The sequence below is a fragment of the Bubalus bubalis genome, chromosome 12 (assembly GCF_019923935.1).
Source record: "Bubalus bubalis isolate 160015118507 breed Murrah chromosome 12, NDDB_SH_1, whole genome shotgun sequence".
NCBI lineage: Eukaryota > Metazoa > Chordata > Mammalia > Artiodactyla > Bovidae > Bubalus > Bubalus bubalis.
Genome location: NC_059168.1, coordinates 61034979 through 61061460, shown reverse-complemented (window position 1 = coordinate 61061460; position 26482 = coordinate 61034979). Strand labels below are relative to the sequence as shown.

General features: G+C 33.3%; 1 protein-coding gene across 12 annotated transcripts in view; it reads right to left on the bottom strand.

Annotated features, from left to right (window-relative positions):
- EHBP1 (EH domain binding protein 1) overlaps positions 1-26482 on the bottom strand; it is a 345461-nt gene that overhangs the window by 4581 nt on the left and 314398 nt on the right. For all 12 annotated transcript variants that reach the window (XM_025261231.3, XM_025261232.3, XM_044926040.2 and 9 more), the window contains 2 exons: positions 4211-4310; positions 3021-3094 (listed from right to left, as the gene is read on the bottom strand). In XM_025261231.3, the coding sequence (XP_025117016.1) occupies positions 3021-3094; positions 4211-4310 (174 nt within the window). The remainder of the gene's footprint in view (positions 1-3020; positions 3095-4210; positions 4311-26482) is intronic.

Here is a 26482-nt window from a genome sequence, read left to right as displayed (position 1 = left end):
CCTAAAGTTCTTGTAGTAAACCTTCAACCTTGCCACTATAAATAAGCCTGGCACTTTGATGAAAATTAACACTAGTTTTGTAAAGAGCACATTGGGGGATTGCAGTCAAGTCTTATCTTTAGTTCCAGTCAACTAGCAATCCTGAAAGAGTTTGCATCATCATCAGAGCAGGCCATTTGATAGGATTCTACCGCTGTACCTAATCAATCTATGGAAGACTGTGGCTGTGCTGTGTAACAAAGCTAAAATAGATTTACAAATGGGGTTTTAGGGGATAAGCTCCTCCACAGGATTACATATTGATTTTAAATATAAAAAGCTTATCATATAAGCCATAACTACAAAAATAGTGAACCTATGCATAAATCCCTTTAGAAGAGCACCCACTTCAAACTCTAAGCCAAGAATAAATCAAGATGTACAAAATCCTAGAGAAGATCCATTTCTTGTGCAGAAAATGAACACACCACTTTCCAAAAGCCCACCCCAATGTGTGCAGAAATGAATCTATCTTTCCTGAGGGGGCATTAAATAATCTGGAACAAAAAAACTATAGGAAAGTATATGAAAGATGTTTGTTAGCTTAAAGGATCCTGCAATTTAGCTCAGTAGAGTGAAACTCCTGCAATGAAAACACCTCAGGGGAAAAGAAAAAGGTAAAAAAAGGCCAAAGTGATTACGGATTCTCAGAAGAATGGATATATTGAATGTTATTATTATTATTTTGCTCTCAAACCAAGCTGTTAATATTTCTTTCATTGTGCTATGGCTATTAATATTCTGTGCTTTCTCCTGGTGAATGGTTTCACTAGCAGATTTATTTGGAAATATTTTAGTTTATTTATTATGAAAAATATCTCATGGCTACTAAGAAGAAGAGATGGGAAAGAAAAGAGAAAGGAACTTTAAAACAAAGGAAAGCAAAACAAAACCAATCAGTGTTGCCTGTTCATGTGTTTTTCTGCAGTGATTTAATGCTCCAAAAGACTACTGAACTGCATGTGTGTCCATTCTAAGGGCTGGCTCAGAGGACACTGTCTTCAAAGAACTGATACTCATGATGACCAGTATTTCTCTAGGACAGCCCAAGACACATATTGCCCAGGCTAGTGGGGCAGGCCTTTCTCTGAGAAAGTGTCTTTATTTGTAATCAACAGGCTGTTTCTTTCCTCAAGCCTCTTTTTCCTGTCAACCAACAACAGAAACTGGCTGAGAGATTTAAGGCACAATCAGATATGGGACAATAGCATTAATTAAAAAAATAAAACAGAACAGATCCTCAAAAAAGTAACAATTGCATTAAAGGTATCTGAAAGAAAAACATTCTTTTTTTCCCTCTTTTTCAAAAATACTTTCTACTGTTCTTCCATGTGTACAAGAGGATCAGGCAGAAAAATTTTAGATTATTTAATTAAGATTGAAGGTCTACTACATAGGGATAGGTTGCCAATGAAACTGGGATGTTTTTATATGTATCATGGCCCTCCTTAAAGATGGTACTATATGGTAATAATAGTGGTTTGGGGATAGAAGCAGGATCTGCCTTAAAAGTCAACTGTATTGTATCAAGCTGCATCTTAGGGATGATTTAACTTACTATACATGAGAGAGTAAATTTTAAAAAATTGTAATATTCTGTATTGAGCATAATGAATCTATAAAGAATAAACTATAAGAGTTATACATACATTATACATACTATATACACATATATTTTATATTATACATATAAATAACATATAAATAGAATTTGCTATACCTACTTTTCAAATGACTGTTAAGCTTTCCAATCTAAGACTATACCACCACAACAAAAATTATATCAAGAGGAAAAATACCATTTAGTATATTTGTGCATTTTATTTCAATGGCAAGTTTCACGGAACTTCTTAAATAATTTTGACAAATTTTATAGTCATTAGTGGTGTAATTTGACAGCCACTTGAAGAAAATTAGTTATCTGAAGCCTTTTGAATAAAGTAAATCTAATTTCTAAATTAGGATATACAAATGTCATATTTATCAAATGATATTAGGAATATAAAAATAAAAATAAAGCTTCTATAAATGTAGAAGATAGTATTTAGATAAACAGTATGTGTTTTATTTAATAACAATATTAATTAAACTATTTTAAAAATACATGGTTTCATTTGACTTTCTCTTACGAACTTAAATTTCTAGTTTCCGAACTAATTATAATTGACTTCTTATAGATCAGGTACCTTATCAGGTGAAGAAAGAAATTACCATGGACAGTCAGTGGGTTAAGAGGTCAATATAGAATAGGAAAATCAATTTGCATTGATTAGACAAAAGGTCCATTTTACAGAGCCCAAAGGATTAGCTCTTAAGCAGACATCTTTGAACTATAAGACATCTTCAACTAAGAGGTATAAGGAGAACAGAATTCTAAAATACCAAAGAATTAAAAAAAAAACCATATATAATAAATGCCATAGTTAAGCCAGCTGATGTTTATTGATATTATGAACCATCCTTAGGATTACTATATATGTTATTCATTTAAAAGTTTATATAATGTGTGAAAGTGTTGAATTTATCTCATATGCCTGAATCTTTGCTTGACTATTAATAAGAGTTGGAATCTTAAGAGCTATAGCAGACTGGACAGTGACATATTTATATGGACATCAGTTAAATATTAAGGTAAAATTTAGAATCTGAATGTGAAAAATCAAAATGATAAATCTTTCTCAAACCTCTGCAGTGGAAGCAACTTTAACTTACACATAAAATGAAATCATTTAACTACTTACATTTTCTATTTAATGGACTTTTAAGCTTACAATTTTATGTTTAATAGTAAACCAAATGATGATCTGAATTAGGGTCCTAAGGTTTTACATGACTAATGGTTTCTGAATCTAAGCCATTTATTTGGAACTCCTGTAGTTCCTAGTCAGACCACACCTAGTGAGACCGAAGTATATTACACTCTTTAAATCTCTTTGACAACTGACACTTTACACACCTCACTGGGCCATGGCGTCTCTTACCTTCAATGGCTAGCATTGCCCGCAATTCCCGATTCAGCAGCTCATACCTTCGTTCTAAATCATGTTCTTTTTCCCTAGGCAAGTTGCAAAAGTTCATCAATATGCTAATTACTAAATCATTAAACACTTAAAAAAAACCTTTAGGTTACATTGATTTTAGGACTCATAACTGACTTTTCTCTTTAACTTTAAGCTACTCAAAACAAATGATACACAAACCTAAAACCTTCCTCAGGTTGAATACTTACTCGTGGTATTATTTTTCTCCTTCAATTTTGAGTTGTACAAAAGTATATTTTAATCTGTGGATAAGTAATCTCATTCTTCAATGCTTTTTGTCTTAAGTGCCAGGTATAAAGCTATTTCATAAAATATTTTTCATAACTGTCAATAAACACCTTTTTGTCTAGAACTCCATGTGAAAAGAGTACGAGAAACATGAAAGTACTAGCAGTGCAAATTTAATATAGAGACAATAAAAAAAATCAGGATAAATTAATTCTGCGCTTCATAATTCTTTTATTAAGGCGTTGCAGAAATGACAAAAATATAGAGGTTTTCACTAAAAAAATGTAAACATGTTTCTTCCCACACTAGGTGGCATAATATAAGAATACTGCTAGTGAGAAAAAGGGACAAGCATTAAGTCCTATGCGAACTAAATGCTAAAGACTTGAGAATGCTTACATTTGGTTTAGTCTCCATTTTACTGTAATTCTTGGAGTCATAAAAGGTCACTTCTGTGTAAATTATTAATCTTTTATCCCAAAATTTAGGGTAACATTATCTGCAGAGTACAAAGGTACTTTTGTCCTTATTAAGAATTATTTAATTTTTAACTGAAAATTTGATGTTAAATAAACTTCAGTTTTATTTCTTTTTCTCCTTAATATAAACCAAACATCCTTTTTTGTGCACAAGTGATTTCTTAAACCCCAAAATTATTTACATTACTTGGTTTTCAGTATAATACATACATTTTTTCAGTATCTAATACTCTATTTTAAAATTCTTACTCTTCAAATAAAAACTGGTTATGTAGTATTTTATATTTTATTTTTATAGAAAATATAATTTCTAAAGAAAGAAAAAAATTAAGCCTAATAAATATGAAATCCCAAGAAAGACAATGATAGAAAGTCTAAGACTCCTCAATGTCGTAGGAAAAACAAGCAGTGAGAAGTACTTACAGGAGAGAGAGCTGGTTCATTCTTCTTATTAAGGCATTTTTCTTATTAACTAACATAAACCACTCCTGCATCATAGCTTCTTCTTCTTCTGTGTTCCTTCCTATAATTTAAGAAGAATTACTGTTTTTTCTATTTTACAAGCCAAATAATAGTTCAGCATAAGTCTTGTGTTTTTTTTTTAATATGAAACATATTTTAGCTAACCCAATAGTGCAAATTAAACTGTTTATAAGTTTATATATAAGATTAAGGTCTGAAGAAAGGAATCAGTATTTTAAAATTCATAAACCAATCTCTAAAGGAGGTATTATTCAGCATGTATATTTCAGTCCCCTGAACATATCTACAGATCATACTAATGTACATTAAAAAAAAAAGTGTTCCAACTTTTAAATCCTCCCCAGAGGTTGACTTGTTATTATATTTCAATGAGGAACTCATGAAGCTAACAGACATATGGTTATGATAAAACTATATTAATTAATTAAAAACCACATTAAAAAATCATTATGAGAATTACAAGACTAGCAGGAAGATCAGAGAAGTCAAGAGATTTTGTGAGAGCTTCTACCTGTAATGACTTGCTTTTTTTCTTATTTTCCTCCCCTAAAGTAAACTAAAGATATATACATGCATATACATTTCCAGAACTCATCATCCCTAATATGGTGAACACTTGCAAATTATTTTAAATATATTGTAAATGACCAGGCTACAAAAATACTTACATCTATCTGTGAAAAAAGAACATAATAATCTTCAGTAAATGAGAAAACATTTAAGCAGAGAGATGACGTTAAATGTCAGGTTATAAATTTACTGACTACACATTTAAAATTCATTTTCCCTAACAGTCATTCCATCATCTATACTACTCCTCCCCTCAAAAAGATTATAATATATAGCATATATTTGGTACTATTCATATAGAAGTAGGCCACAATCATACTTGAGAAAAATATTAATACCCCACCTTCTTCCTTTAAACTGCCTTCAAATTGCATCCAGTCAAATTTATAATTCTTTGACTTTGTTTTCTTCTGAATTTCATCCATGATTGGTTTATTGTTTTGCTAGGCCATTGTTTAATACTTCAGTCCAACTTCTAGATAGATTCATAGGGTTAACTTAAATATCTAACAAAAAAATTAAATATCCCAGGCTAAGACTAAATATCCTAGTCAATTTCCTAAGTTTTATTTTCTTCTTTAGATATTTTCTTTTAACTTTCAAACACACTACACAGTCCATTAAAAAACATTCAAGCAATACAGAGACATAATTGAGGTAAAAGTCAAGTCCTCTTTCACCAACCCCACCCTCTCTAATTTGCCTATCTACCTCCCTTCTCCAGAAGTACTATTACAGCTTAGCATATCTTCTTCCAGACCACATAGGTAGCTATGTCTAACACACAGGTATATACCATGTCTGGACACATACAGGTTTTTTTCCTTTAACATAAGGGCCCTTGATTTGTTGTTGTCATGTTGTTCAAAGATCTACTTCATTTTTGTAATACTTGCATAAATTATGGATGTGACATAATTAACTATTTTCACATTAACAGAAATTTGAAGAAAGTTTTAGAATGAAAATAGAATATAAAGAGCTGATCTGTGTGCAAGATTAAACATGTATTTCAGAGCATCCCTATAAAACAGATGTCTGTAAAAGAGTGAGAGATAGGTGCTTTCATTAAATTAAAGTCCATTAAACTTTATGATATGAAGCAGACCGGGGATAGATTCTTTTAGAGTATGAACAAAAGTCTTTATTGTTTTACAGCATTTTTAATCTCTCTTTTAGGGTAACTGGTTTTGTATTCACTTTAGACCATGTGATGTCTTGACACTGGTCATGTGATATAGGCTGCGATAGGCACAAATCCCTGGGTAGCAACAAAAGAAGAAAGAGTAAAAAGAAAAAGCTGAGAAAAAGCTTGCAATTTGGAAAAAGGCCAATTGTACCCTGGTGAAGGCCTTTTTGATCAGTGAAATGACACATGTGTGCAATATTAATAGGTGCTGTTTTTATGATATTTTGTTTTCTGATTAAAGACTTAATTTTTGTGTTCATAACCTCAGTGGTTTCTAAAAATATACACATATTAAAACTTTGTTTTGAATTTAACCTAAACCTGTAATTCAGGCTTTCAGGCAATAATACTAGAAGCATCTAGCCTTCTCTTAAATTAGCATCATTTTCTTCAATGGAAGACTGCTTCCTTGAGAACAACAATATTGATGTGGTACTACTGTGTTATTTTCAGTTTAACTCATGCCTATGATTTCTAGATAAGAATAAAAGATGCACCTTCCCTAATTATTAGGAAGTGAGCAGAGTCTCATGTTTCAAAAGGGAATAAGCCAAACAATAACACATATTTAAAGATTTATTATTCAGTGCTACCTAGATTATATAAATTAACTGAAAAACATATTTGAGATTAAATCATCACTAACTCCTTATCTGAGATAGTACACAATGATGGAAATCTATACTTAGCCTAGTAATAAAAAAATTAAATTTTCTTCTAATACATCATCATACTATTGTTTTTAGGGATTTAAAATTTTTTAAATTTAAAAAGCTTTTAAAAGGCAGTAAGTTGAACCATTACAAATTAATCCTGACTTTAATAACTGGTTAAAGACCCCTTTAGCTTTATAAGTAACAAAAAATATTAAAGCCTGTGATCACAGTGAGCTTTTCTCATTTCTCCTCCAACCATTTGTTATTTAATCCAATACTAGTAATCCAATTTGTCCATCAGACTTTTAAAGGGCAGAATGCAACTTCCTCAGCTTAGACACTTTTCAAAGTACAATATATTTTTCAAATGAATGCTGGATGTTTCATTTTTCCCAACTGTTCCTAGCTCTAATGCATGAGGAAAAAAAAGAACAAGATGAACATTGTTCATACTGATTAAGTAAGAGCTCATTAAAGAGCTGTCAGTGCGGTACTTTGAATATGCATGAAGCATATAATCAGATCTAGTACCGTCACTAGAGGAGAATACGGTAAGTACAAAGGATTGATTTAATTACTTAGAGTGGGCTGTGGTGGTAAAGCAGTCTTGTTAGTGCAAAAAGAAAAAGAGGTTGTATTCTGGCACTGTTAGAAAAAAGGCAGTTTTAGCTTCTGCCACAATACATAATCTCAGAATAAAGCACTTTACATTGTAGCTTAAAATGAAGATTGTCATTATTTTATAAAATGGCCATAAATCATTTTATCTTGTTTAAACTCACCAAGTTAATTATCTTGCTTTCAAAATTATCTTTAATTTGTAATCACAACTACATTTTTATCACCTTAGAGCCAAAGCTGAAATTTAAATATTTTTTTCAGTTTCATGAACTGAAAAATTCAAGATCTATACTACTGAAGACCATTTTGAAACTTAAAAAATGACAAAATTCTACAGTTCAGTACAGTTACTAAAATGTGAAAGCATGGCTGGGTTGTTATACTATATTTTAAAGCAGAGTGCCTCATATCTATTATAAATATACTATCAATAAAATATCACCTTAACCTTTTAAAGTATTGACTAATTAATACTGTCTCTGGTAATTTTTTTCTCCTTTATTTCCTTAAAGAATTCTGGTTTTTATTCTGCCTCCTGGAATGTAACATCTTTCTGACATCACAATCTATTTATTGTCAGTTTTCTCTTTTTAATTATGATAGCCAGAGTATGATTTATAAAAATTACTAAATAATGAAGCATAATAATAGTAGGAAAAGTCACATGTAAATATGACTTCAAATAATTCTTCCTATCACATAGTTAATAAAACCTACTTAATACAAAGCAGAATAATACAGCACTACATGTAGTACAAATACTTAATAAAATGTTAACATCTACCTTTATATTCCATCTCCTCCCTCCCAAAATGATTAAAAGATTTAATTCCACTTAAAAATTCATTCCTTCACCCAGGAATGTGTATATAGTTCTCATTTGCTTTTTCAAAAGCAGCATTTTCAATGTAAATTTTAAAATGAACAAAAGGAAAATGATGGTAAAGCCTTAAAATTATGAATTATATTTATAAAACTGTCTACTAGTTAATCTTTCCTAATTAATCTTTCACCATAAGCTTATTATCTATTTAGATATATTTTCAGACAATGAATTCTTATATAAATGCAAAATAAGGAACAACACAATTTTAACTGAACAGAAGATTAATTCAACAGGAGAAAATGAAAACATAAAGATGAAGGTGCTATTGAACATACATACAAATTCACGGTTTTCTACCATGAAAACATTAAAGAATGCTGAAATCTTGCCATAGCTCCATAGTGGAGATGGCTGACTAGTGATCACATGTGGCCCTTAAAGGACAAAATGTAGCAAAGCCAAATCAAACATTAAAAACAAAAAAGTTGCCATTACTAATTATCCCTATGTTATGATTACCTGAGTATGATGACCTCTGAAAGATTTAATATATTACAATAGAGATACACATGAATGTGTCCAACTAACTGGTACCAGAGAAACATTTTAATAACAAAAAAGATAAAGTCTGGTAGATTTACTTAATGAATGAGAAAGATTAATTTACTGCAGTTATATAGGGACATGGACACATGAACTCCAAAGCCAATATTACGATAGGACTCCAGTGCCCTAGTTTAGAAAATATTTTAAACTTAGGAAACAGAGCTTTATTATGAAAACAAATTTTATTATGTAAGCAAACAGTTGATAAGTGTTTCTACAGTAAGAATATCCTCAAACAGCAATCAACATAAACGAAGAACCATAATCCTTATTGATGTCTTCAGCAGTAATTGTCTTAAAACAATTTGCTCAGCTTGATATATTTGTTATAGTATTAATAATATAAACTTTGATGAAAATCCTGTCTTTTGTTGAAGTAAAATAAAAACTAATTCATTCTCTCAAACACATCTTTCATTTGCTCATTTGATAAAATGAAGTGTGAGGAGAGATTCAGGGCAATCTCTCTCTACAGATAAATTTGACAGACATCTATGCACCTACCTATGCATGAGGAGGTATAGACAAGTTCACTGAATCTCTTCCATCATAGACTTATACAAAAGAAAAAGCTACTTCTAAAGTCCAGAAATTAATAACAATCTTTTTGTGCCTAGTTCTTGGTAGAGTCTGAATAGCCTTGCTATGCCAAAAATCAGTGCTCAATTTCTCAAAAGGTAAAGTAAGCACACACCTAAGATAGTAAAAAAGATAAACTAAAAGCATGAAAATAATCATCATGGAAAAAGTCATAATTGATAAAATTGTTTGTATTTATTTACAGTTTAGTATTTTTTTAAAAATTACATGTGGGATGGAGTTGCTTCCATAACTTCAGTGATAAGAGCCTATAAAAGTATTAGCATGACCCACATTTCAGATAAAGCATGACCATCTTGACTATCAACAAATATGCACTAGGCTAAATTCAAAACACTCCCCTGGTGGCCTAGATAGTAAAGACTCTGCCTGCAATGTGAGGAAATCTGCAATGTGGTTCGATCCCTGGGTTGGGAAGATCCCCTGGAGGAGGAAATGGCAACCCACTCCAGTATTCTTGCCTGGAGAATTCCACGGACAGAGGAGCCTGGCAGGCTAAAGTCCACGAGGTTGCAAAGAATTGGACACAAATGATTGACTGACTAACACTTTCACTTTCAAAACACTCAAAACAGAGCTCGGAAACTATATTTATTTTTCAATGTGCATTTAACATATTCTGTAAAATCAGAAAAAATACAGTGAGTCACTTTTATACACATCATTCAACCAAACAGACTACTGTCTACTTGGAGATCAACTGGGCATCCTCCAGTAAGAGGAAAACTTAAACTGTGAGCCACACTTACAGAAAGATAGCTTCCCCTGCTATAACTCCCCTCTCTTGAAGCCCCCACCTTTGTTTGGCCTGCACCTGGCAGTCTCTTTACTTCCTCCCTCTCCTAGAGCCTTCGTGCAGTCATGTCATGGAAATGACTTAAAGAGTAGTCCTAGAAGTGACAGAGATATTAATGTTAAAGATGAGCATGAAGAGTTGAATAAAATTATTTCTGGAAAAGTGGAAGTGAAAGAAACAATACTTCAATTTTTTCATTAAAAAATTGTTTTTTAAATTTTTATCATTTGGCTGCACAGCTTGGCAAGTGGGATCCCAGTTCCTCAATCAGGGATCAAACCTGCACCCACTGCATTGGAAGTGCAGATTCTTAACCACTGGACCACCGGGGAAGTCCCAACATTATTTCTAGATGCATTCTAAGATATGATTTTAAATACATATATAGGGGCTTCCTTGGTAGCTCAGCGGTAAAGAATCTGCCTGCCAATGCAGGAGACACAAGTTCCATCCTGAGCCGGGAAGATCCCACATACTGCGGAGCAGCTAAGCCCAATGTGCCACAACTATTGAGCCTATGCTATAGAGACTGGGAACCACAACTGAGCCCATGTGTCCCAATTACTGAAGCGTGTGCACTGTAGAGCCCATGTTCCACAAAAAGAGGAACCACCACAGTAAGAAACCCCTGCACCACAACTAGAGAGTAGCTTCTGCTTGCCGCAATAGAGAAGAGCTCACGCAGCAACAAAGACCCAGCACAGCCACAAATAAATAAATTATAAAAAATAAAGATATGCATATATAGATAAATGTTGTAAGAGATATTATTAAAGTTTAATATATTCAAGTAAGTCAAAATCTCTGGGGGAGACCTTCTCACTGGGAGGTTCATCTTTTTTAAGGTTATTTGGACATATAGTTTTTTATGGAGTGGTATGGGAACTCAATCCATGATTTAAGAACTTTATGGAAAAGCACTTGACTCATTAATAAAGATGAACTTTATTAATAAAGACTTCTTATAAACTGTAGACTACCTTTATGAATGCTTACATTAACCCTGAGAAACTCCCGTGGATAAGAATATAAATTCTGGTAGGGCTAAGTATACTTTATAAATGTATACCATCTATAGTTTCTCTGGCTGGTTAGGTCTGTCATTCTGAATAAGATGCAAAGAAAATAAACATTGAGTTTGTATCCCAAGTGGCTTTTCTTCCAGTTCGTTTAAAAAAAAAAGACTTGGGAGTCCCTTGATCTTAGACTAATTAATCTCTCCAAACCTCAGTCTCCCTCTCTATAAGCATAATCACATTACTTACCTCATGGTTGATGGAGGAATTAAATGAGAAAATCCATGTGAAGTCCTTAGCACAGTGCCCAAGACTAAAAATGCTAGCTGTGATGACGATGAGGAAGAGGATGATAATGGCAAGGCAGCACTGAGCTGACAACTGGACATAGGAAGATGACCAAGGTATGGTCCCTGCCTTCAAAAGGGTAGATAGTCTAGTATGGAGACAGATACATAATTAGGGACAGCCGGAGTGAGCATGAATTTTTAAACATCTCCGTGACACAAATTATATTTTAAACATTCATAAGTCATAAGGAAGTCCATAGTTAGTATAATTAGCATGTCATTGGTCATAAGTGAGATAGGTGAAAAACATGAGTGAATCAGTACAAACTCATCTCTGCAGCTGGAAAAACAAAAGTGAATGCCCTTTTGGCTCTGCAGTGTTACAGCTGCATACAAGATCGTCATAGCTATGATGATAGAGTAACGTGGCTATGCTTCAGGTAATGACAGTCTAGTTATTTGCAATGGATTTTAGAGATTCAAGAACAAAGTAGATTATGAAATACTACTTAATAATCAAAAGTGAAAGAGGTTAAGTTTTAAGATTGAAAATTATAGATTAATAGGATACACCTAAAAGTTTACTAGTTATTAAAATAAAGGACAAAATGACAATTTGAAGTACAAATTAATATAAATTTAATAAAAGAAATCCCCTAACAAGAAAAACCAAATGTTTATAGAGCAAAAAAGCTTCAGAGACAGTAAGTTTTCATCATTTTTATAGGAAGATATTTTGATCTTAAAAACACAGCTTTGTTAAATCCGCTTACAAAATTGGCAATATCAATAAAAAAGATGATTTACTAAATGCCAGGTAAGAATGAGATCTGATTCTGTTGAAAGTGTGGAAAATATATTCAATGTTTAAAATATAGAAGGACAAATCAGGTAGATATGCTCCAAATAGCTTCTAACCGAGTTTTTCTCAAGATGTATTATGCAGCCAATCAGCTACTCTTTTAGGTAACCCCATGTTGCTTAGTCCTGAAATGTCCTTAAAAAAATCATAGCAAGGTGTCATCAGAGCCTCCAGTTTCCAGTAAGGGATGATGAGTTCAACCACAGTAACTTCTTCTCTACACCTTGTTTGATCATGCTTGGGTTCAGGTAACCAAGCAACACTAGGGTATATCCTTTCTTATGGACCTTCTTAAAAACCTTGATTCAGTGAGGGAGAGCTAAAGGAAATTAGGCCTATCCCCTCCTAGCCTATGTCCACATTTATTCTTTAAACAGAGATGCCTAATTAAAACAGGACACTGCAGAGCCATCTCCAGCAGTCTTTCAACCTGCACAGGGGTTCGACAATTACATGACACTTCGAATCAAATGTAACAAATGGTGTTTTTCAACACCAGACCAGGTGACTACTTTGAGTTTCAGCATTATGCTACCTCATCGAATGCCCTTCAGCCTTCCCAGTGGAGCCATTCTCTTCACAAACACAGAGACACTTATGATAGACTTGTGTCCACAGCACTGCTTCCTGAAGCCTTGGAAAGAAAATTGTCTCAAGGATGCTCTATGTCCTGTATCTCCCTCACCAGATGACTGACAACCAATAACCTTCTCATAGGCCGGGGATAATAATCATAATGATGATTATGATAATAGCATCAAATATTTAATGAGTTATATTAATATAACTTACCTAAAGTAATAGAGCTAGTTAGTGGAAGAACTTAGGCCTCAAATCCAGGCAGTCTGTTTTGTGAACCACTGTTCTCAGCCACTCTACTTGACACTCGTAGGTAAACAAGTCTAATCAGAATAGGCCTTTTATTTAGAATTCAGGTCAACCCTGACAAGTCTTCAGAATGACTCTGATATGCAAAGCAGAAAAAAACAAAACAAAACCCCCAAACAAAAAGCAAACCTTTAATTAAACCTCTGACAAACAAACAAGTTCACCCATTAGTAGAGGCTATTTTGTTTATTCTTCCTGTGACCTCAGAGCAGTCATCGAGGAGTATCAAGGGGATTCAGCTTTTCTTCCTATGCAGGTATGTCCATACGATCCCTGAATTATAGGTTGGTATATGAGAAATGCTGGGCTGAAAGAAGCACAAGCTGGAATCAAGACTGCCGGGAGAAATATCAATAACCTCAGACATGCAGATGACACCACCCTTATGGCAGAAAGTGAAGAGGAGCTAAAGAGACTCTTGATGAAAGTGAAAGAGGAGAGTGAAAAAGTTGGCTTAAAGCTCAATATTCAGAAACCTAAGATCATGGCATCTGGTCCCATCACTTCATGGGAAGTAGATGGGGAAACAGTGGAAGCAGTGTCAGGCTTTTTTTGGGGGGGCTCCAAAATCACTGCAGATGGTGATTGCAGCCATGAAATTAAAAGAAGCTTACTCCTTGGAAGGAAAGTTATGACCTAGATAGCATATTCAAAAGCAGAGACATTACTTTGCCGACAAAGGTCCGTCTAAGTCAAGGCTATAGTTTTTCCAGTGGTCATGTATGGATGCGAGAGTGGGACTGTGAAGAAAGCTGAGTGCCAGAGAATTGATGCTTTTGAACTGTGGTGTTGGAGAAGATTCTTGAGAGTCCCTTGGACTGCAAGGAGATCCAACCAGTCCATTCTAAAGGAGATCGGTCCTGGGTGTTCATTCAAAGGACTGATGCTAAAGCTGAGACTCCAGTACTTTGGCCACCTCATGCGAAGAGTTGACTCATTGGAAAAGACTCTGATGCTGGGAGGGATTGGGGGCAGGAGGAGAAGGGGACGACAGAGGATGAGATGGTTGGATGGTATTACCAACTCAACGGACATGAGTTTGAGTAAACTCCGGGAGTTGGTGATGGACAGGGAGGCCTGGTGTGCTGGGATTCATGGGGTCACAAAGAGTCGGACACGACTGAGCGACTGGACTGAACTGAACGGATATGATGTCTTCAAAAAACAGGGGCTCCCAGGGATAGACCCATGTACCTTCTTGGGCAACTACAAACTACTCTGATTTCATTTGAGCCTTTGAGACATCCTTCAGTGAAAATGGTCAGACAAGAATACTCTGCCTACCACTAGATTATCAGGATGTATTCAAGTTCCAGCTCTGCTCTTTAAGAGCTGTGGAAATTTAGGTAAATTACTTAAGATCCCTATGCCTAGTTTCTTCATTTGTAAAGCGGAGATAATAAACCTACTTCATAGGATTTTGTTAAGATTAAGTGAGTTAATAAATATAAAGTACTTAGAATAGTGCCTGGCCTACAATAAATGCTATATATAGTAGTATAATGGTGGTTGCTATACTCTCTCTCTCTCTCCACACCCACACACCCACACACACACCCACCAGTAAGGATTCACATTCTTCAAACTTCAGGATCTTCCCTGACTATCTGACATACCTATGATTATTGGCTGGAGTAAGGCATGGTGATTATTCCTGGCAGAGTCTCACAGTTTTTCTGACTGCCTGTGTAATCAGATAGGCCTACTCACAGAGGTAAACATACTGGGGAAATTGGTGCAAGTCTTAAGATGTTCCATTGAACATGACATGTCTAATGTCTTTAGTAATCTATTTTACTGGACCAATCAACCAAACTGCATCCTATCATCATTCCATATTTTTTCATTCCCCTTAAGTATGGAAGCCTAGCAACTATCCATTATTCATTTTTCTTTTCTTAAAAGAGCTACTCAAATGCAAATTCTCCAGGAAACAGTCCCCTTTCCAAGGTTACACATGCTCTGTTAAGTCTATCCCCAAAGTTCTCTTGCTAATAGCAGTTCCTTCAATCAGAAATTCAGAGAAAATAAAAATCTAACATGTGACTCAGAATCTCTAGACTTACTAAAGATAAAATTATTTTCAGATTTCTCAACTTAATTTTAAGGACATGTTCAACTTACCCTTTATCATGATACACATTTAAAAATATCCTTCATTTATTTTTGGGCTGTGCCATGTGGCTTGTGGGATTTTAGCTCTCCAACCAGGGATTGAACCTGGGCCCTTAGCAGTGAGAGCACAGAGTCCTAACTGCTGGTCTGCCAGGGAATTCCCTAGATACCCATCAGACTGAAGAACATCATGTTCCCCAATACTCCCTCTCAGGTTCTGGCATAAATCATATGGGCCAAGCTCTAGCAGCCACTTATATGTCCTTCTGTTGTGTTGTATATCCTCTCTCTTTGCTTCAAAGCTGTTCTGTGTGCTTAGTTGCTCAGTTGTGTCCGACTCTTTGCGACCCCGTGGACTGTAGCCCGCGAGGCTCCTCTGTCCATGGGGATTTCCAGGCAAGAATACTGAAGTGGGTTGCCATGACCTCCACCATGGGATCCTTCCAACCCAGGGATTGAACCCACATGTCCTGCAATGCACGTGGATTCTTTACTGTCTGAGCCATCAGGGAAGCCCAAGAATACTGAAGTGGGTAGCCTATCCCTTCTCCAGGGGATTTTCTCAACCTAGGAATCGAACAGGGGTCTCCTGCATTGCAGGTGGGTTCTTTAATAGCTGAGCTACCAGAGAAGCTATAGCTCATTTAAAAAAGGTCAGACCAATCACATCGAAAACACAATCTACATTCCCACCCAAAATCATGGTCAATTCCAAATCTATTTAGCTCTTATGATGTGCCTGTTAATATTATATATTTCAAAATTTAGCAAAACTGCTACTTAGTCTACATTGACAATTTTGCAATGTTCAATATAATTTCCTTTAAACTTTTACTTAGATTCAAAATATGCAGTATTTTAAAAACAAATAGTATTAAAAGTTTTAAATTTTGGGCTCCCTTTCATTTTATCCTCATGAGAAATTAAAATTTTTATGACTATTTTGATTATTTATGTGGTAGGTTATTCTTACCTCCTATATAAAAAACTATTTCTATTTTTTTAAATCAATGAAATTTAGAAAAAACTTACTTTTTAATTAAAAAGTATCAGCATAAGTAATGTCCTTGACTTACATTTTTAACTTTCCTTGAAGAACTAGAGTCTTTGAGAGCATAACAAATACAGTGATGACCAAGGCCAGCTCAGAAGTGTCTAATGGAGGATAATATGCTGGTGGGGAAGAAATGTTGGCACTTAACTCAGTTCCTAGCTTTGGCCACCAAGTGGTGCTATTAATTCAGAGTGAATAGGCACTGGGGGAGTGGGGTTGGGTGACTTTGGGTGGGTAAAGTATATAACCAGTCAGTAAATGCAGAGGACACTCACAAGTTGGGTCTTCATAACTCTGTGTGCTGTGAATTCACATTATCATCTCCCACTCAATGTCATCAGCATAAAAACAAAGGGGAAAACTAATTCATATACTCTTATTTTGATAGTAATATCTATTGTCCTCTGTCAGAAAAATAACTGTTTATATATACATATGTGTACCAAACTTTATCCTTTCAGGTTATGAAGCTATAAAAATAACTACAATTTTGGTTAATCTTCCTCTTCCTACAACATTCATCCAAATCCCCCTGCATTAAAACAAAAACAGAAAACCTTTACAGAAAAAAAAAAAAACAAAAAACTATTCAGCAATAAGCATTACAAATTAATCAGTAATATGAAGCATTTCAAAATATCTAATTTAATTTTAAAAACATATATCAGCTCAATGGTTTTTCCTTAATTTCTATTATAAGCTTTTCCTGAGGAAATACTTCCTCTGAGTGGATGACTGCCTTTTACATTCCAGCTTAGAAGTGACATGTGGGAACAGGGAACAGATGCAATGACTATATGTTTAGTTTTCTTATGTGATGTACCTAGAGGCCTATGAAGAATGTTAAAAGCATAACTAAAAGCTAAAAACAAACAAACAACAAAAAAAAACATAATAATTTACAATCCACTAGAAGAACTGGAAATGTCTCTACTATGGAATGAACAATGATTTGAAAGCAGAACTCTGGGAAGTCTGCACAACAATAAAAGTTATGTTCACTGCTATTCAATTAGATATTTCTATTTCAAAGAAGAGAGGAGACTTAATAAGAAACAGTATGTATCTAGTTGTCTCTGGACATGAACATCTGTATTTTTTGAGAAAAATGTTTCCATCTGGAAAGGTGAGAAGAATGGTGTTGGAGCAGAGCTTATATCCTTCAATAAACTACCTTGATTTTGACTCTGGAGTGGGGAGGCAATTCACATATGCCTACCCATTTCTGATGTCATTCTCTGTTAAATCAAATTATGAAATTTTGGTTAAACTTCTTAGGATAGCATCAAGATGAAACAGTAAAGCCGAACATGCATTTACAAAGTTGGTTCTTACAAGGATGTCCTAAAACAAATTTCTCAAATACAACACTTAAGTTGTTTATTTCTGTATGTACTTCACAAAACTATATAACTAGTATATCAATTCAGTGAAATTTATATGGGTTGGGGGAATAGCAAAATTCCTAAGGCTCTCTCCTATTTATTTAGTTGTGAGAATGTTCACAGAAATTTCATCAGTTAATTTTTATATATAAGACAAAGACTAAAAACAACAACAACAACAAGAAAAAACCCAACAACTTTCCATTCTTATGCCAAACTGCCAAACCAGTTCTTCAGGCATTTCTTGGGAGAAAGAACATGCACATGCATGCATAAGTGTGTGTTTTGAGGGAAGAAAAGAGTTATAATAGAATGAGGGACAAGCATATTACTTAAAAGCAACGGAAAATCTTAAAGTAAAGGTAGAAACAATAGTAAATAACAAAACCATGAGTGATGGTAGCAGCTACTTTCATATTGAGTGCTAACCCTCTGACAGGCTCTGTGCTAAAAAAATAAGGACTCTTATGTAATTTTTATCTACATCTGTAGTAATATATTTTAGACTCCAATAACCTTCTAAAATAGGTTTCATTGGTCTTTAAAAGAAAAAATTAACAGAAGAAATATGGACTCAGAGAGGATAAGTAACTTGTCCAACACCACCCAGATTCTAGCTGGCATCTTGCTGGTTTTCATGTCTGTGGCTCTGAAATCCCTATGTTGTTGCGTTACTTCCTTTAGCACTTGTAACACTGTGAGCTTAGCACATCTTAGCCCCTTGTTTCTTAAAATGTGCTCTGCAGATCACCTGTATTAGAATTCCTGGAATATGGGCTCACCACAGATTGATCCCCTGAATCAGAACTGGTTAGGCAGGGCCTGGGCTCTGTAGTTTACACAAACTCCTCAGGTGTTTTTCTAAATGCAGATAAAAGTTTGAGAACCACTGTCTTAGTCCTTTCAAAAATAAGGCACTGATCCTTTTTTTTTTTTTTTAAAGAAATGATGATATTCCATGTATAAGATGTTATTTTAGCATTGGCATGACATTACACAAATTTAATTTCACATTCAGAAAAAAAACATGCTGCTGCCAAATCAGTTCAAATGCCTAAATTTTGTTTCATAGATAGTTGCTGAGAAAAACACATTTTCCTGGAATTTCTACTTTTTAAGTGTTAAAAAATTTTATTGCAGTCTAGAATAAGGATGTACCTCACTTTAGGCAATAGACATGTTCCAAATTGAAAATTATGGTGATGTGATACTTCTTTAGGTTCAAAAATTATATTTTATATTTCCAATTCAAAATTTCTAGTAGTGGAAAATACTTTCTAAATATCACTAGCAGATATTATATACATTTGTTCCTCTCGATAAATGAACAAACATGAGTCAGCAGATAAAAAAGTCACCTTCAGACTGTATGTGTATATATATATATATATATAGTAAAAAGCTGGGACATATAGTGTGTGCCAAGGAGAAAAGAAACAAATGTTAGAAATGAGAACCTTAGGGGGTTCTTAACATTCTGAATTGAGATTCCTTTCTAGAAATCCTAGGATCCAGTATCTATTGCATGCACTAGAATGATTCAACCACGGGTGTGTGCTACTACTACTAAATATAATTTATATAGTTTCCTTCTTTAAATAATACAAATAATGAAAGCAGATAGAACCAGATATTAAAGATGTTTGGATTAGTTGAACAAATTTTTAGAGTAAAAAAATTCTGAAAGTACAACTGTTTTAATTTTTCTTGTAACTACATAAGGAAAAAAACTGTAGAAAGAAAAGTGTTTAGGAATATTACCAATTTTTAAAATGGAAGATATAGAAAAGTAAAGGGCAAAAGCAAGGTAAGCACCTTAAAACGTAAACTTTCACTTGAAAGCAAACTTTACTATTTTCTTTACATTGTATTTTATTCATGATCGATCTTTTTCAATAATCAAAGGAATATTCCAGTACATGTAATACATAATAATAAATAAAATGTATAAATGTGCAAAAATTATAAATATTTCATTTAGTGTTTGATGGTAATATTCTTAAAATATTTGTGCTTTTCATCTTTTGGTATTTTTTATTTCAAAGGAGACTTTGACAAACTTAGGTATTAAAGGAATCATATAAATAATAATAGCTGACATTTATTGAACTCTGTATATGTACCAGGCACTGTAAAAATGATTGATATAAGGTATCTAATTTAATTCTCACAATCCTCTTGGGCTGCCACACTATATCAACTTTGGCTCGGTGTGAGAAAATTTTAACTAATTATATTCACTTCACTAACCAGGGTTAAGCTTTTATACTCAATGTATAGTGCCTGAGGTATAATAAGGCTCAAAAAAATATTTGTTGAATGAATGAATGAAAATCACAAGACATAAAGGATTACAAATTTCACCCTGTATGGGAATTAAAATTAGGTTCTTTCCTCCAATTTTTATTTTTCAAGCTGTATTAAAGCCTCATTCTATTAAAGTGGGAACTGAAGTTCATAGTTATGAAGCTGGGTTAGTGAGCAGGAATGAATGCAGCACAGTAGAATGGGATTCTGGCTATCCTTCTCCCTGTCAGGGTCCCAACTCTCCACTGGTGGGGTTGAGCCTAATGTTTTCAGGTGAAGGTATGCTGAGGACTAAGAATAGAAGAAAAGCCTCTCCTGTAGTCATGATACAGTAATGGAGGACAGATGGGCTTTGGTACCTAATGGACAGGAGCACTGGAGAGAAGGTTCACATGGAGACTTTGGGGAACTGGGCCCTGGCTCACTGTTCTTCCACCTGGCTATGACTCTGCTAGTCAAGGATGTGACAGAATCAATTGTTCGACACGGTTTTTAATGCCTTTAATTTTTCTGAATGTTGGATTAGAAAATAATTGCATGAAACTATTATTTCTTGCAATTAGAAAGTGATTTTATATTATTTTGCATTCTTGGAGTAACTAAAATCTTGACACAGCTAAAAACACACAGACACACAAAACAGACACCACATTTACCAAAAGTATGTTAACATTTTACTTCCAAAAAGTAATGGATTCTATCAACTCTTAAGAGTCTATCAAAGGATGTGGCTCATTGCCTTCAGAAATTGTGTTAAACAGTCACTTTGTAGAAAATTTTAAGACATAAAATGTTAATTTTTTTTACTGGCTTCTTGATTACAACACAGATTTAATACCCTAGGAATTTTCATGTATATTTTATCACAGAACAATAACTAAGTCTATACTATCTTGGAACTTTAGAGATCATTTTATTTACTTTATAGCACCAAATTCACTTAATTTGTTTTTACTTATGAAAGTTCCTTTGCAGAGAAATCTTATAATCTTGTCTATTTCATGTTTATGTCTATAGAAATCAAATGGAAACACTCTAATAAAATAAAAACTTCATTTTCTATTTCACCATGGTATGTAATATAGTAAAAAATTTCTTCAATGAGGAATCTACAGTTCTTAATTTTTTTAAAGTTTTGTAAGTAAAATGCCAAAATAGATACCTCACTTAATTTAATGTCTATTTTTAATGACATGGCCTCTTTTCTCATTATAACTTATACGAAAATAGATATATTACACTATTAAAAAACTATTTCTACATAATGGAGACATTTTATTACATGAATACTATCTCCCATCCATACTTGTAAGAAGCACAGAAATATCATACTAGATGATAGAGGACATATAAATAGATATTAAAAAAACTTCTAAAATTTCCATTGTAATTAGAAGATAGTTTCTATTTCTTGCCAACTTTATCAACTATGACTGTCCAGGTTATTTCTATTACCATAGGGTTCCTTTCTTTCATTTTGCTGTGTGAATAAATTATAATGTCTTAAGCCATATGAACAAAATTCAGTATACAAAAGTATAATTTTTCAGGATAAGAGAAAAATTTAAAGAATAGTATATAGAAATATCAGAAATACATGTGTTAAATATTGAGAAACATTGCCAAAACATTTCTCCACACAAAACCTGAAAAGTGTTACTATATTAGACTTCCTTCCCTTCCCCTCCTGATTATTAATGAGCTGTGCAGAATCAGTTTAACTCTAAATTCAGATATCTTTACATATAAAAATATACCCAAGTTTTCATTTCCCTTTCTAGATATGGGTATGGTAAGGCATGGAGTTGACTATTCCCAATCTCCTAGTAAATGTACAGTGACTGCTAGAGAAAAGAGATAAAGCTAGTAAAAAGTATGTTCCTTACAAACACATAATTTAAATATCATAAAATAGGTTTTTTTTAATCAAAGAAGACATTTTTTACAGTATTCACTGAGGCAATCTTAACTTTATGTTGTTTTCTGTACTCTAGGCCATGAAAACTACATCATCTGCCACTTTCTAAATCACAGAATCAAATGGTCTACATAGACCCTGTTTTAATGTTAATGAATTTATAGACATAAATAGCTAGCAACAAGGCTAGAGTGAAAAGCAGAACACTTCAAGCATTTAATACAGCTAAAGGGGCAGATTAGAGATCAATAACAAAATCACCTGGTAAAAAAGGAAAAAGGTGTTGCATTGAAAGGCTTTTTGCTTTACATGTGAAACAATACTGAGAAACCTGTATTTTAGCACTTGTACTCAACAGGCACTCCAAACTATGCAACGATGAGAACAGAAACCCATCCTTTCTAATAATCTTGTGACAAAAGCTAAAAGACATCATCCTATTAACTAGTGATCTCAACTGCTAATGCGGAGTACTTCCTGGTGCCTTTTATGTAGAATGCTGCTATTAAAAAACCACTAAACATTCACTGTGAACAACACAGAATCATTCATCTTTTATCAGCATCTCTTGTTAGAAGAGTATGAGTGGGGCTGAAGGTGTCATTGATATTATGGAGTGGAAATTAATCAGAAATTTTTCTCATATTTTCCACATCTCACTAATTTACTTTTGTACAAATTTCCTCCTGTTAAAAAGTTCATACCCAACCCCCTGTTGTACTCTTTTAAGTTAAGAATATTCAACGAGCGCGTCCACTGAAAAGCACCAGGTCCTAACACAAAAAGCATTCGAAATTCTCATTTAGTTGTCTTTATTTTGCTAGCGCCATGTGGTCCTTGAAGATGTAGAAAACACGGGAAGCCGAGTAAAGATCAGAGCAAGCTCATTAGCATTCTGACAAAATTGGAGTGGTGGAGATGTATAGTTTGCCTAGTTTGTCGTTTTGAAAGCTACCGGTGGTAAGCTTTCTATTTCATTGTGCTTTTGTCTTTTGGGGGGGTTTCAAAGCAGCAGGGTATTTGTTAGCCCTAGGTTTGTACAATGCATTGTGGGAACCTTTCCTGCACATTGAACCCTATATAGTATCATTCCAGTTTGAGTCAAAAAGTTTTTTTTCACCATTTATTAGAAAGGACATGTGTGTAAATCTTAGTGCACCCCTCAATACATTTAGCACAGCTTTGTCTTTCTCTTTTGCCTGAATCATAAAGTCCATAAACAGTCAGAAAAAGAATCTGAATGACATAATTTTCAGTCTTTCAAAAATGTCATTCATTTCAGACCACAACATTAAAACATTAATTTCTTTTCTGCTTTTTGTCATAAACAGTTAACAAGCAACATACAGGATTGATAAAAGTGAGTTAAAATTCAAAAGCTTACCGCTTACTATAATAGACCTTAGTTATATTTTTGAAAATAAAGGAAAACAAGTAGTTTGTATTTTAGAATTTATATAAATAAAGACTACCTCTTAGAAGACTTAAATAAGTTATTACCCTAGTCGTTTTATTTTCTTCATCGTCTTCTTTTTCTTTTCCTTTTTTTTTTTTTAAACATAAGGCTCACTTTGAAGAGCTAAATGGGCTACATTAATGCTACTATTCAACATGAATGTTTCCAAGTTGCAATGAAATGGATAAAGGTCTTTGGGGATGAATTTATCTGCTAAATCCTTGTGGTTGCCCTCCTATCTTGGATGATGACCCAAAAGAATGTCAACAGCTCATTTTCCCAGAGAGCTGGAAGGATTCCCTATGTAAGCATAATCTGCACATTCTCAAAGAACCATTTCAAACATTATATTTCACAAGCGGTTTTAAGTGATTTTCCTCTCATCTCTAGTATCCTAACAGTACTTTGGACATCAATGTCTCTGAAATGAGGACCAAACAAAGTTTACACATGAATTCTACTATGGCATAGAAATTTTTAGATTTATTTTCAATATACATTTTAGAAACAGTCATCTTGTAACAATAATATATTTATGGCATTAAGTGAGCTAAATGTCTAAACTGAAGATTAGTAACCAATTTTTTTCTATGGTAAAAAATGTGCTTGTTTATTATTGTTATTTTGCTTAGAATCAAACCTTATTTATGAGTATTCATAGTTTTTCTTTATTTCTAATTACTAAAAACACAGGGGAAGCTAAAGAGCAATGCTGTATGCAATACAGTATATGAGTAATCTGATAAAAGTAGTACATATTAAGAGTATGGATCATTTCTATATGAAGCCTCTGACAGCAGCATTTCATTATATTCCATTTACAGTAAGAAACTGCTAGACTATGTGATATGTTGTTGTGGGGGGTAGATTTTATATATTAACTATTCATCTTATATTACAGAACATGTAGTTAAAATGATACAACTTTTTCTTTATTTCTCATTTAAGCTCTAATTTTCACTCCTTTAGGTTTTTTTTAGGCGTTCTATAATTTAAAAGTCATTCTTAAAATAAACAAAAACAGAAAAAAATTACATATAATTTTGTGATTATAGTGTGAACCTATTTACATATATATTATTATAACATGAAACTTGAGTAACTTCTAGTTTAATATTTAAATGAATCCCAACATTAAGCTGTTCTACTGGTAGCTTTAAAACTGTTCAAAAATGAATGTTACTACAGTAAAAATGACTGAATTAGTTCTATACTTTGCAATATGAATATAGCTGCAAAAATTATTAATATTTATCTACTTCACTGAATTCTTCTACCAAACTTTCTTGAATAAAATCATTTGGACTAGCTATATCAAATTAGAGAGCAGTCAGGAGTATCTAAGTCCTGCTTTAAAACAAATATCTTAACAATTACTTAGCCATATGGAAAATAGGGTATATTTCTCCTGAAACTATTTTGAAAATATATATTCTATCTTGAATTTAGACTTCATTAGAAACCATTTCTGACTTGTAATACCAAGATTGCTGAAATACCACCTTTTAAACAACCATGAAAAAAACGTAAAAAAGCTGAGCTCTTTAAAGCTGCCAGTGAATGATTTTCTGATTTTTAAAGCATATTACGTTTGCATTTATAACATTTTCAAAAAAATGAAGTGGAGTTAGGGCATTATGAATAAACAAACGCAGTTGTATAGTTAGATTCAGATACGCACACGCTAGCATAGCTTTTTTTACCTTATGACAAATTTGAAGCTTCTTCACAAGTGTTCACATTGTACTTGTGTTTGGGTTCCTAAGATTTAAAGGCCAGATGCTTTTCACAAATGACTAACAATTGTAGTTAGAATAAATTAATGATTGATTTTTTTAAACCTTTGATGGAATTAAGCATACTTCTTTTCTCAGTGTGCCTATGTGAATGTTTGCCCGTTAAACTTTTTTTTTTTTTTTGACAAGTGAGGCCACCCTGCAGAAAACAACTGATGCAAAACCCAGGAGTAATCCCTCTGTTTAGTTCAACACTATGGTTAGCCTTAACACCACCTCTATTATCCAATGGATTTAGAGAAACTTTCATTTATTTGTTGGCCTCAGTTTTCAATTCTGTTGCCCTCTTTAAGGAAACCTAGACTTACTCCTATGTAAATACATTTGCATACTGATACAATGAAACGTTCTAGAATTTTTGTTACTCTACCAAGCTAAATAAGGGCTGTGTACATATGTAGTTTGAAAGATAAGTAAAAAGAATCAAGATAGAATCCTTACTAAGGATTTTAAAGCACACTGCAATAAACCTATAATGTCCATGGCCCAAGAATAATGCAGTTATTTCCAATATTACTTTATAATATGTAGTTATCTATTTAAAAAAACTTAGAGCCACTGGAACCTAAGAAATGTATTTTAGTATCACAAAATCAGTGTCACTTTACTACATTAAAATGTGTTAATTTTTACTAATAGGAATCTTTAAAAATATGTATTTTTACTATAGCGAATATTTTACATCCTGTAGCATTCAGAGTCTAAACTACAAAAGGTTTACTCTACATGAGCTAAGTAGAATATGACTTTTAGGTTATTTAAGAGATTCATATTAGGGATTCATTTAAACTGTGTATATATTATGGCAATCTACATTGTTTTTCTCTAAACATTTACTTAAAAATGAATTGTATAACAAACAGCATGGCTTAGGAGAAGGGAAACATGTTGGACTGAGACTCAGAAAAGAACAGTTCCTTGCCAATCTCTTACTTTGGTTCTAGACTAGATGACCTTTAAGACTCTTCACACTTTCAATAGTTAAAACTATGTGGCACTAATTTATACAAAACAAACAGTTACAAGTTAATATTAGGAATTTGTTCAAAAGTTGATTCTTATAATTCTCCTTATCCCACAAATGCTTCTGAAAGTGAACAGTACAAATTGCACTATGCATGTATAGATTGCGTAAGACTGACATTCAGTAATAGAACTTCATAATAAAACCTCCACTTAAAAAATGTATCATATAAATCTTAGTGAGAAAGTCTTAATACTCTTTCTTAGTTGTTTTCCCTAGTTAATGTAATCAGCACTG